The following is a 13,434-nucleotide window of genomic DNA, read 5'->3' as shown; positions in this document are numbered from 1 at the left end:
CAAGAGGACAAACAGAAACAGAGAATACAAGTCCAATCACCCAATCGTGTCAGCACTCCTAACATGGTTCCTAATAATTAAAGGTATTCCAGCATATATACGGGGCCCAAACCTTCTCGAAATTGGAAGCTGTGTTTTATGTACAGCTGTAATTTTACTTAAAAGGTATACTTTATAAAGATGCCGGACCACATCTAGTATAGACTGCTTCTGGTGATCTACATTTTAGAGCAATCTTGCCTCTTGCTGCAAGAAATATTTGATGTACTAGCAACTGCTCTATACTATTACCTTCTAAAATGGGAAAGTTTAATAAAACAGATTTCACACAAGGTATCAGTTGTAACCCTGTTAATTTTTCTACAAAAGTATAAACTTCTAGCCAAAATGTCAATATGGACAGGCAACTCCACCAAATGTGGTAAAGAGAACCCTCCACTCCACATGACCTCCAACAGCTATTGCTAAACTTGGGATACATGCGGTGTAGTCTTTCTGGAGTAAGATACCATCTAAACAGTTAAAGAATTTTCCAAAATACCCACTGAAATGGAGCTCCTAGCTGTATGAAGAAAAATCAAATCCCAATCATCCACAGCAATAAGTGCTATATCTCCCAGGCCACTATATGAGATGGTTTTCCCACCAATTCTTCATTTAATAAATTATATATTTTGGAAATGACTCCTTTTAGTTTGTCGACCATTAGGCAGTAAACCCTCCAGGAGAGTTCTTCCCTTAAAAAGAACATGACAGACTACCGGAATATGTAAAAAGTGATGTAATTGTGCATACCACATGAAATTTTTTTTTATCATTTATTTATTTATATTTTAATTTTAATTTTGTCTATACCGGCATTCGTGATAATATCACATCAAGCCGGTTTACAATAAACAATGGGTGATAACCGGAACAGAGAACGAAATAATATGAACTATACATAATATAGATGCAGTTACAATAAACAAGGAGTCGTACAACTAGGAGCAAGAAGAAGACAAGATAGAAACTTTAACATAGTGTATAAACCTGTAGAATGGAGGAATTTCCAAAAATGGATGTTTGAGATTTACAATGAATTGTTCAGAACAAGTATGTAGTTTAACAATAAAGAAGAAATCATAAGTAATGAAGATTCTGGATGATTATAATGCTTAGGGGTAGGATACCAGGATGGTTATAATAATAAAAGATGTTGATTGGAGGTTGAATATCGGATTGAATTGTTTTTAATCTGAGTCTGGGAAGGCTTGTTTGAAAAGCCATGTTTTAAGTCTTTTTCTGAATGTCAGTAAGCAGGGTTCCTGTCTAAGTTCCGTTGGTATGGAGTTCCAAAGCGTGGGTCCTGCTGTGGAGAAAGCCCTATCTCTGTAAGTTATGTGGAGGGAAGTTTTGGAAGGCGGTACTTGCAGAGACTCTTTGTAGTACTCTCTTATGGGTCTGGAGGAAGTATGCTTTATGAAAGGGATTTGTAGGTTGAGAGGAGCGATTTGTTGGATGGATTTGTAGATTATGGTGATTGACTTATAAAGAATTCTGAAATGAATTGGCAGCCAGTGTAATTCTTTAAGGATTGGGGAAATGTGCTCTCTTCTCTTTGTATTAGTTAGGATTCTGGCTGCAGTATTTTGAACCATTTGTAGCGGTTTGGAATGTGCTGATGGGGTACCTAATAATAAAGAATTGCAATAGTCTAACTTGGAGAAGATTATTGCTTGTAGGATAGTCCTGTAGTCATGGTTGTGGAACAGTGGTCTTATTCTTTTTAGAACATGCAGTTTATGAAAGCAGTCTTTAGTAGTTTGGTTTATGAAAGCTTTTAAATTAAGCCTATTATCGATGATTGCGCCCAAATCTCTTACTTTTGTTGTTTGTAAATTAGTTTGAGGAATTGTGGGTGTGTGGCAGATCTCAGAGGATATGAGAAGGAGTTCCGTTTTTGAGGAATTTAGGATTAAATTCATACTGGAAAGGAGGGAGTTGATTTCTTGTAGACAATAATCCCAAAGCTCGAGGGTTTTTTTTAATGGATTCTTTGATTGGTATTACAATTTGGATATCGTCGGCATACAGATAGTGTTTAAGGTTCAAGTTGGTTAAAAGCTGGCAGAGAGGGAGGAGGTAGATGTTAAAGAGGGTACGTGAGAGGGATGAACCTTGGGGAACTCCTTGAGATGAAGGGTAGCATTTAGATTCTTTGCTGTGTATTTTTACCTTGAAGCCTCTATTTTTTAAGAATGAGTGGAACCAGGACAGTGCAGAGCCTGTTATGCCGATGTTCAATAGTTGGTTTAGGAGCATGGAGTGGTTAACAGTATCAAAGGTGGCTGAGAGGTCCAAGAGAATCAAAAGATAGGACTGGCCTTTGTCTAGGCCTAGGATGAGGTAGTCTGTTAAGGAAATTAGGAGAGATTCTGTACTTAATGATTTCCTGAAGCCATATTGTGAAGGGTAGAGAATTTTGTGGTCTTCCAGGTAGTCTGATAATTGAGAGTTAACCAGTTTTTCCATGACTTTAGCAATGAATGGGAGGTTTGAGATAGGGCGAAAATTGGAGGGGTCGTCTGGGTCTAACTTTGGTTTTTTCAAGAGCGGTTTGATTGATGCCATTTTGAGGTCGTCAGGGTAGAGTCCTTTAGATAAAGAGCAGTTGATTATGTCTGCCAGAGCTTTGGATATGGTGTCCGGAATAAGGAGGAGTAATTTGGAAGGGATTTGGTCTAATGGGTGTGTCGATGGTTTCATATTTTTCAGTATTCTATGGATTTCCGAAGTTGTAGTGGGTTCCAATGAGTTGAGTGAGATGTTTTTGTTATGGTGTATAAAGGTACTGTGAGGGGAAGAGGTATTGAGCAAATTCTTAGAAAGAAGGTTGGCTATTTTGTTGTTGAAGAAGAGGGCAAGTTCCTCTGCTTTTTCTTGGGCTTTGTTAAATAGAATGTCAGGTATTTGGATTTGAGTTAAATTGGAGACGTAGGCGAAAAGGGCTTTAGCATCAAAGATCATATGATGGATCTTATGAGCATAGAAGTCTCTTGATTTTTAGCAAGGAATTTTTGTAGTGGTGGAGAGCAAATTTGTAGGCAGAGAGGGTGGACGCTGAAGGAGATTTGCGCCATTTGCTTTCTTTCCGTCTGAGGGAAAGTTTTAGATTTTGTAGTTCTTCATTAAACCAAGGTTGTTTTTTTGGAAGGTTGTGTTTTAGTTTTTTAGTTGTTAGAGGACATAGTTTATTAGCTGCAGTTTCTGTGATATTATTCCAAGAATGAAGTGCTGAATTTGGAGAGGAAAGGTCCAAGTGGGGTAGTTCTAAAACTAGGTGGTTGTGGAGGTCCTCAGATGCACATATTTTCCTATAGGAGAATTGTTGTTGAGGGGCGAGGGAGCTGTTTTTTTGTGCCAGTGTGATGGTGGTCGAGATTAGAGAGTGGTCCGACCAGGGTACTGGTTCGCAGATCGGTTGAGTTGAATTAGAGATACCAGAATTAGTGAAGATGAGGTCCAATGTGTGACCTGCTTTATGGGTGGGTTTCTTGATAATTTGGTTGAAACCTAAAGCAGATAAGGCGGTAATGAAAGTTTTCCCATTTGTAGATAGAGAGGGATTGTTAACATGTAAATTGAAGTCGCCGAGTATAATTGCTGGAGAATCTAGATTAATGTGGGAGACTATTAATTCCAGAAGAGGTGCACTTACTTTTGAAGTTTTCCCATGGTAATATACAATTACCCCCCCCCCCCCCAAACCTGCCCAAGGTTGAGGATACTTTGGCTACCAATTCTGGTGCATAATCAAGATTATATATAGCATTACTGTAAAAGTAGTTTCTTTGGCCTATAAGTGTCCCGTTCCATTGCAACCAGACACACAGGGTGTTAAAAGTACTGAAAGACATCACCCTTATAGGTCTCCACATCAGTTTAGGTTGCCAAATCATTGCAGATAAGGGCATTTTACCCACTAAGCTCTGTTTGATGGTCGCCCACTGCTTCTGATCTCTCTGCCTATGCCAGTCAACCACTGCTTGTAATTGGGCTGACACACAATACCATACCAAATAGGCCACCTCTAAGTTTTGGTTGAAATAGTACCATTTCCAGATAAAGGAATACATACATTTCTGCCATTGTTTCAAAAGTTTGTTTGAGAAAGGAATTGGCAAGGTTCGGAATAGATAGAGAAAATGGGGTAGAATATTCATTTTTATGGTTGCCAATCTCCCAAGCCACAAGAGCCCCAGTCTGTCCCAGCACTTCAAATCCTTATATAAGGTGTTCACCAGGGGATTATAATTATATGGAAGTAAATCATCTGTTCTGGCCCAAATAAATCCATAAATATTTAAGGTGTCTGGTAGCCCATTTAAAAGGAAAGGCCCAATGCAAGGCTGTTAGGGCATTCATAGAGATCGAAATATTCAAAATTTCAGATTTCTCAAAATTGATTTACACCCAGAGACTCTACTGAATCTATGGAGTTTGATCATAACCTCTCTGGGGGTCTCCTGTGATTGAGATAGAGTAAACATAGCATCAGCGAAGAGGGAAAGCTGATACATTCCCTCACCAATCCTAACCCCTTGGATATCTGTTTCCTCTAATCCTTGCAACAAAATGCTCTAAGGAGAACGCAAATAATAAAGGAGATAAGGAGCACCACTGGCATGTCCCCCTATTGAGAGAGGAGGATTCAGAGTAATCCCCGTTTACTTTTACAGAGGCTTGTGGATGTTCGTATAGTTTCTGAAACCAACTGATAAAATGATGGCTAAAGCGCATTTTATCCAAAACCTTAAACAGAAAATACCAGTGCACCATATCAAATGCTTTCTCAGCTTTGATGGATAGCAAAACTACCGTGATGTTAGCCCTTGAGGAATACCACAAAATAACAATGATCTTATGGACATCGACTGCAGCCATGCGCAGAGGAATAAATCCTACTTGGTCCGCGTGAATCAGACTACTAATGAACATGGTCAACCGGTTTGTGAGGACTTTGGTCATTATTTTAAGGTCTACATTCAAGACGGAAATCAGTCTGTATGAACCACAAAGCAAAGAGTCCCTCCCAGGTTTTGCCAGAACAGTAATCCCTGTTAGATTTGATCCTTCTAAAAGAGAAGTTCCATTCCAAAGAGCATTAAACATGTTTGTCAAGGGTACCACTATATAAAGGTCGAAACTTTTATAAGATTTAGGAGAAAAGCCGTCAAGACCAGGGGCTTTATTGACTTTTAAGTCTCTGATTACCTGCAAAACTTCTACTGATTGAATCTCACTATTTAACATAAATTGTTGTTCTATTAAACTAGGTAAATATATACCCTGTAGAAAATCTTCAATCTCAACTGCCTGAACACTAGAAAGGAGGAGGAATAGCCTAGTGGTTAGACAGTGGGCTACAAACCAGGAGACCAGGGTTCGAGTCCCGCTGTCACTCCTTGTGACCTTGGGCAAGTCACTTTATCCTCCATTGCCTCAGGTACAAAACTTAGATTGTAAGCCCTCTGGGGATAGAGAAATACCTACAGTACCTGAATGTAAACCGATGTGATCTCAGATCGAATGTCTGTAAATTAAAAAATAAATAAATAAATAATTTCTAATAATAGAATCTCTGCTATACAGTTCACTGTAAAAATGAGAGAACCTTTGCCTGATTTCTATGGATGAGGTTAATTAGGCCTGCATCCAGGGCACATGGATGATTTTGCGAGGTTAAGTTTATTGGAATACTCAAGTACTGAGATTTTAGAGAGCAACAAAGTCCTCAAATGAGTTTTTTTCTTTGTTTTTGAAGGATGCCTGAGAAATCAAACAGCCTCTCAGAACAGCCTTCAGAAACTCCCATATAACTATTGGAGACAAACCATTCACATTGTTAAATAGAAGATAATCCTTAATCATGCCTTGCAGAGTGAGGCAGAGCAATTCATCGGGTAATAGAGAATTGTTAAGTCTCCAGAACAGATTACCCCCATCTAAATTTGTAAATAAATCCAGCCAGACAGGGGCATGGTCAGACCATGTTATAATCCCCAATATCCGCTTCAATTACTTGGTTTGATAATAACCTATCCACCCACATGTGGTCAATGCGAGAGTAGACATTATGTGCTTTGAAGAAAAGGGCATTATTCCTTAGTTTAGGATGGCAGTTCCTCCAAATGTCCACCATATTCCATTTATACATTATCTGTTTAAGTTTACACCTGGGAACCCTTAAGTGTTTGACCTCCTCCAGAGGAATTATCCACTTGTGGAAACACTGTCAAGTTGAAGTCACCTCCAATAAGCAGTTTACCCTCTTGTCCAAAATTGCAGCCAAATTCTCAAAAAAGGGGCCCTGTTCAGAACTGGGTACATACACATTAACCAGCATTATAATTTCTCACCCCACTTCAATGTGAATATGGATAAACCTTCCTAAAGAGTCGCCATAACTTTTCTTGACTTGGCAAACTATGAGGAAAAGAGAATACCTACCCCGTGGTATTTGTGTCCCTGAGAGGCTGCCACGAAGAATCTACGCGGGTAAGAAGTAGAAGTCATAAGATACTCATGCCTCTTCTTCAAATGTCTCTTAGATAAAGGCTATGGAGACTTTCTGATCTACCAAGTCTACGTATAATAATTTTTGCTTCCTATGATTATTTAAACCTTTCATATTCAGGGAAAGTATTCTAAACTGAGCCATCATGAAAACGCAGTAGCGAAGATATTGATAACAAGTAAATTCCTTCCATCTCTTGGAACTGTCATAGAATTATATGGAGAGGAAGCCCAATGGAGATATACTTTAATCCTGATCACATCTCTTACCAGATTGTGGTCTACCTGGTCACCAAACCCCAAATGCATTTTCAATAATAAAACCCCCTTCCCAATCCCTCCCCCCCCCCACCCACCCACTCCCTATTAAGAAAGCTGCTCATACACTAGGCAGGTGAGAAGTGAGGAGAGAACCAGGAGGCCCTAAAACACCCCCCAGAAGCCAAAGCAAGTTATAAATCTGAATTAAAGCAAAGCACTATAGCACACATTAACACACAACATCAGTATTAGCTGAGCTCAGAAAAACATAAAAAGAACTGAGCTAGCACCAAAACAAAAAGCAAAAAACTATAATAAACTCAAGACATTGAGTCCTGCTTAGGGATGTTTCCTCCAGACAGGCATTATAGTTGTTGACCTCCCTTCTCTACCCGCTGCCTTCGTGGACAATCTTCCTGGTATACATTCACTGCGGAAACTATTGTGATAGAGAAAGGGACCACAAAGCCCAGCTCTGTAAGAATGGCCTCTGCTTCACCTGATTTAATTTTGTGGGAAGACCCCTGCATGGTGAATACCAATCCAAAGGGGTAGAGCCCTCTATATTGGCAGCTTTCACTGCGTAATATTGAGGCGATATTCCTCATTTCGAAACGCTTGCACACAGTGATAGATGATAGGTCTGCAAAAATGGACCACGATTTCTTCTTTTTCCCAATGATCCTTCACTGTAAAAGAATGAAAGCAAACAATTATATCATCAACCAACTAACAGCCATAGGTATCTCAGGCACTGCCCTATCATGGTTCAGAACCTTCCTCAGCAACAGAGGATATAAAGTTAAGATTCATAATAAAGAATCCTCTCTTCACCCTGCGTCAGTAGGAGTCCCTCAGGGCTCTTCCCTGTCTCCTACCTTGTTTAACATTTATCTGTTACCCTTATGTAAACTTCTCACTGACCTCAATCTCAAACACTTCCTCTACGCTGACGATATTCAGGTCCTGATCCCCATTGAAGAGTCGCTCGCAAAAACTCTGTCTCACTGGGAAACCTGCCTCCAAAATATCAAACAGCTTCTCACAAGTCTCAACTTGATACTAAATTCATCAAAAACGGAACTTCTACTCATCACACCAGAAAACAGCTCCCTCACACACACTCATCCTACCGTTCCAAATACTACACAAGTGAGAGACCTAGGAGTTCTAATTGACAATCACCTAAACCTGAAAGCGAACATCAACAAAACCACCAGAGACTGCTTTTATAAGCTCCAAGTGCTGAAAAGAATACGACCTCTCTTCCACACACATGACTTTAGAACGATTCTACAATCAATCATTTTCGCAAAGCTGGACTATTGTAACACCATCATGCTTGGTCTCCCTTCATCACACACCAAACCATTGCAAATGGTCCAAAATGCCTCCGCCCGTATACTCACTAACACCAGGAGAAGAGAACACATAACCCCTATCCTGATGAACCTCCATTGGCTGCCCATCCACTTCAGAATAATCTACAAGGTCATTCTCACCATTTTCAAAAACATCCATCAATTAGCTCTAATCGATCTCCATATCCCCCTCCGATTACACCATTCAACAAGACCGACAAGAGATGCTTACAAAGGATCACTTTAAGTACCTCCAGCCAAAACTACCAGACACATCACGCTTAGAGATCGGGCATTCTCCACAGCCGGTCCAACTTTATGGAACTCCATTCCCCCGGATCTTAGAATGGAACCCAGCATCTCAACATTCAAGAAAAGACTCAAGACGTGGCTGTTCACGCAGGCCTTTCCTAACTCTAACACTATGTAACTCCCATCAATCATCACGCTCCGCTAGTAATAGCGTTAATAGCCACCTCTTACAATGTTATTTATACATATATATAATTATCTGATCTTCATTTTCCTTCTCACTCCATTGATTTCCTTGTTATATGTAACTGCTTTTCTGCACTATTGTTCAAATTGTAAAGTTTTTATAATTGCACCCCTGTTTCTTGTGAACCAGCATGATGGGACTACCGTCTTGAATGTTGGTATATAAAAAAACCTTAAATAAATAAATAAATATCCCTTGGGCGGTCTCCACATCGCTGGCCCAAGACACAATGAGCCCTCTCAATGGATATATCAGCGAGGAGGCCTCCTCGAAATCTTGTAGAAAGGCACAGAATTGCAGAATCATAGCCTCACAGTCATACTCCAGTCATTCCGCAATACGCCGAAAATGAAGGTTACATCAGTTGGACTGGTTCTCAATATCCTCAAGCTTTTCAAAGAAGACTGTATTTTCATCCCGCAGGGCTGAATATTCTTTTTTGCAGATCATCAAGCTGAAGTGCGTGAGCATCCAGGCTCACGACCGATATCCAGCAACTCCTCCCGCAGGTTGATCATCATGGTGATCAGCTCAGATTTATTATTTTTTATATCTTTACAAAGTTTGCAAAATCATTCATGAAATTTGGAGCGTGTAGGCAGGTCTGACTCCACTGGTGAGTGCAGCATATTTGCAGAGCTTTCCCCTTGTGTTGGGTCAGCCACGCTGGTAGGCCCCAAATCGCCAGCTTCGCTGCAAAGATCTTCCCTGGCCTTCGAGAAAGAAAACTGCTTCAGTTCAACAACTTACTTCTTAGCAGCCATACTTGCTCTCTTAGCTACACTCTGTTCCAGCTTAGGGTGCAAAAGCTCCAGTGTGCTGAGATATTTCAAATAAAAGGCTAATTGGAGGTGGGAGAGCAGACCACCCGTTTTTTGTTTTTTTTTGTGGGGGGGGGGGGGGGGGGGTTTTAATTAAAGGAGCAGCAAATTTAAAAGGTATCCCTCGAAAAAGAAGGGCATATTTCCCTCTTCTTGCCACTGTAGAAGGAGAGAAGGGAAAGAGGGAGCCAGGACCCCTGGCTTACGTCCCTCTGGATGACATGGGCTGAGACAGCCAGGGATCACCAACCCCCTCCACTTGCCCGGCTCCGCCTGAGGGATGGCCCACAAAGGTGCATAACACCTCAGGGAGATCTTCAATTTTTTTTTTTTTTTTTACTCTCTCTCTCAACTGCAAGTTTGCATCTCTACCATCCGTGGAGACAGAGAAATACTAAGAGACTGCAGCTGGCACTCTCGGTTATGTAATAGTGCCAGAAATGTTTTTATTCTATGCCTCTATCTGCTGGTAGGGATGCAAAACCCATTTGTCTGGACTGATCTGGGTATGAACAGAAAATATAGAATCTAAACTCACTGCAATACAAAAATGAATTATAAGGTATTAACAACAGTTAATCACCACATTTGTGTACGCAGCTAGCTCTGGGATGTAACTTCTAATAGCTTTTCCATGCAAAAATATTGTACATCTCCAGAAAGCAAGGAGATGAAATAATTTATAGATAAATGGCTAAGAACTTTCTAATTTTAAAAAAAGGACTTTTAAAAGCAAAGTTTAGCATGTACAAAACCTCTAGTCAGTTTGCACACAGAAGGAGCTGCATAGTGAGTGACTATGCTGCATGTGGATAATTTTAATTACATTTGACGATGAGAACCAATACTTATCCATTTATTTGCCTCTACTACAGCAAGTCCCATAATGTGTCTATTAAAAATGTACCATCATCTTCATCCGGCAAATTAACATGAGGTATAGCCAGGGTCATCATCTCCCACAATGTTAATCCAAAAGCAAAGATGTCAGACTTATCAGTGATAATGCCACCATCTTCCAGAGCTTCTTTTGGCTTCCAGGGTTCAGTTCCAATGTAGTGCAACGTGGTGTCACTCACTAAAACGAGACGACTAGTTAATTTTGTACCAAATTATACATATTCTTCAATTTTTAAGTACTACCAATAAAAATCATACATGGTTCTCAATAATATGAAATTGTAGAGCAGCTCACCAAATGAAAGTGTCAGAGAAAAAGACAGATAAGGTTTCTAGGTTATATTCCAGGCAAATTATCAAAGGATTTTCCCACAAAGCACAGAATGGAAGAAAACCTTTCATAAATCAAGTTATGTATGCCACACTATGGGGTAGATTTTTAAAGTTATGCGCGGGCGTAGATTTGTTCGTGCAACCTGGTGCGAACAAATCTACACCCGATTTGAAAACATGCGCGCGCTGCCGTGCACGTTATAAAATCCAGGGACGGCGCGCGCAGGGGGCTGCACAATTGTGCAACCTGCGCGCGCCTAGCCGAGCAGCCTGCCTCCGGTCCCTCAGAGGTCACTCCGAAATCGGAGCGGCCTCGGAGGGTACTTTTTTCCGCCCCCCCCCCCCCCCCCCCACCTTCCCCTCCCTAACCCACCCCCCAACCCTAACTAAATCCCCCCCCTACCTTTGTTCAGAAAGTTACGCCTAACTGAGGCAGGCGTAACTTGCGCATGCCGGCCAGCGCGCCATTCCCCGGCCCAGGGCCTGGTTCAGAGGCCTCTGCCACACCCCCGGAACGCCCCCCGGGCCGACACTACACCCACGACCCCCGTATGCCGCGCCGCCCCCGACACGCCCCCCAGAGCAAAGCCCTGGGACGTATGCGTGTCCCGTGGCCTAATCAACATAGGTGCGCCGGCGTGCAAGTCCAGCTGGATTTACGTGCGCAGGGCTTTTAAAATCTGCCCCTATATATGCAGTTGGATTACAGATGATCAATCGGCTAACTTGGCTTTGATCACTTGTGTTAGTTGATTTAACTCACTAAACCTTAGAAGTAGGGGAGGGAACATTCAGTTTGAAATAGGTGTTCACATTGCCATGAAAGTTCACGAAAGTTCCTTCAATTTAACCAATTCAGTTGAGATGTATATTTTTCTTATGAGCTACCCCCTCCCAGAAGCCATTATTTAAAAAGATGAGAAAAAAAAAAAAGTTATCCAGTTAATTTAGATGGATAACTTATCAGGGATATTCAGTGGGATAAAGGTCCTGCTCAATATCCCCAAAGTTATCTGGCAACTTTATCTAAATAACTTTAAACCTAACTGGCCTTCTCAGAATAACCTTGGTTATGTTTAAAGTTATCCAAGTATGTGTACCTGGATAGCTTTAAGCTTAACCAGTCATATTAAAAAAAAAATATAGCTAGTTAACTGATCTGTTTTAAAACAAAACAACCTCATGGGCCTGGCAGTCCAATTCCCCATTCCCACCACAATGTCACAAATATGAGGTCTGCTCGCCTGGGCCTCCTCAAGTATTGCCTAAAAGGTTAATGTGGTATGGGGCTGTTTGTCACCCTTCCCTCGCCCCCCCCCCCCCTCCTTGTTAAAAAATACTTACCTCTGGCTCCCCCTCATCCCTCCAGACCAACTCGTACCTCCCCCCACCATAAATCTTTACAAATCCCTTTGGCCACTGCGACTGCAGTATTCTTGTACTGCTCCCGCATTTTGCTACAGCAACATTGGAAGCTGCTGGGAGCAGTACAAGAGTACTGTGATCCTGGTAGCCAAAGGTGTTTGGGAGGATGCCGGATGGGTGGGATGGTAAGGGTTGGTCTGTGTGTGTGTGGGGGGGGGGGGGGGAGCAAAGAGGCGGCAACTATCAGAACCATACCACTTTTAAACAATGTTTGGAGGTGCTAGGTGGAGAATGGGGAGGGGGAAGCGGAATAAGTTATTTGATTAACTCCACCCTGGAACTCCCCTAACTTATTCAGCTACATTTTACCTAACAACAACTTATCCAGCTAAAGTTCAGCTAGATAAATGCTTCCAATATTCAAACCTCATTTATCTTGATAAATCAGAAGTTATCCAGATAATTGCCTTTGAATTCTGGCCTCCCAATGCCTAGGGAATAGATCAAGGGTTCTGGATTTTCTCTTAACTAGCTTGACCTCTCCCCCCTTATTGAATTCATCTCCGATAACCTTAACGTTGAAGCCCCCGCCATAATACTAGGAGACTTCAACCTCCATGTTAATGTCTCCCCCCGCTCACTGTCCTGTGAAGCCTTCCTCAACTCTCTCAACACCATTGGTTTTACACAAGTCATCTCTTCTCCTACTCACAAAGCAGGACACACCCTTGATCTCATCTTTATTAACACCAGCATCCTCTCCCCTAACAAGCCCTCATGTACCCCTGTTCCATGGTCCGACCATTCCATCATCAAAACCTCTCTCTCTATAATGACACCTAATTCATGCAACCCCCACACAAGCACCTCCATTGTCTACAGAAAACCCTGCCCCAGCGAGGAACTCATCTCAGCCCTTGCCGGACTCTTGTCCAAACTTGACTGGTCCTTCCCTGTGGCTGCTGTTGATTCTTGGAGCAATGTCACCTTAGGCATTGCCAACAAACTGTGCCCCATCAGCAGACGCGAGGTGAACCCATCGACTAAAAACCTAAAACCATGGTACTCCGTTGACCTAAGACAAAAGGAAAGAGCCTGGCGCAAAGACCCCACCCCCCCAAAAAGCATCCATCTTCAAATCCTTCCTACATTGCTACAGATCCGCCACACTCAAAGCTAAACGTGATTTCTATGCCTCAAGAATACATGACTACAGATACAACCCCAAAGCCCTCTTCACCTATGTGTCCAATCTCACCAAGCCCTCACCCCTGCTATTCCAGACAATGAAGCCAGTAGCAAACGTGAAGAACTGGCTCTATACTTTCACAATAAA

At 41.7% G+C, this 13,434-nt stretch overlaps 1 protein-coding gene across 3 annotated transcripts in view; it reads right to left on the bottom strand.

Moving 5' to 3' along the window:
* PBK (PDZ binding kinase) overlaps positions 1 to 13,434 on the bottom strand; it is a 178,771-nt gene that overhangs the window by 15,809 nt on the left and 149,528 nt on the right. Inside the window, exons 7-8 of one of the 3 annotated variants that reach the window (XM_029596227.1) lie at positions 10,408 to 10,578; positions 8,832 to 9,392 (exon numbers count right to left, since the gene is read on the bottom strand). The exons of 1 other annotated variant lie outside the window; for it this stretch is intronic. In XM_029596227.1, the coding sequence (XP_029452087.1) occupies positions 9,337 to 9,392; positions 10,408 to 10,578 (227 nt within the window). In that variant the 3' untranslated portion in view covers positions 8,832 to 9,336. Of the gene's footprint in view, positions 1 to 8,831; positions 9,393 to 10,407; positions 10,579 to 13,434 lie in introns of those variants that run through there. One more of the 3 variants, XM_029596226.1, reaches the window with a different exon arrangement.

This window comes from Rhinatrema bivittatum, chromosome 3, assembly GCF_901001135.1.
Source record: "Rhinatrema bivittatum chromosome 3, aRhiBiv1.1, whole genome shotgun sequence".
In the NCBI taxonomy this organism is placed as follows: Eukaryota; Metazoa; Chordata; class Amphibia; order Gymnophiona; family Rhinatrematidae; genus Rhinatrema; species Rhinatrema bivittatum.
This window is presented reverse-complemented; position numbering and strand designations above follow the sequence as displayed.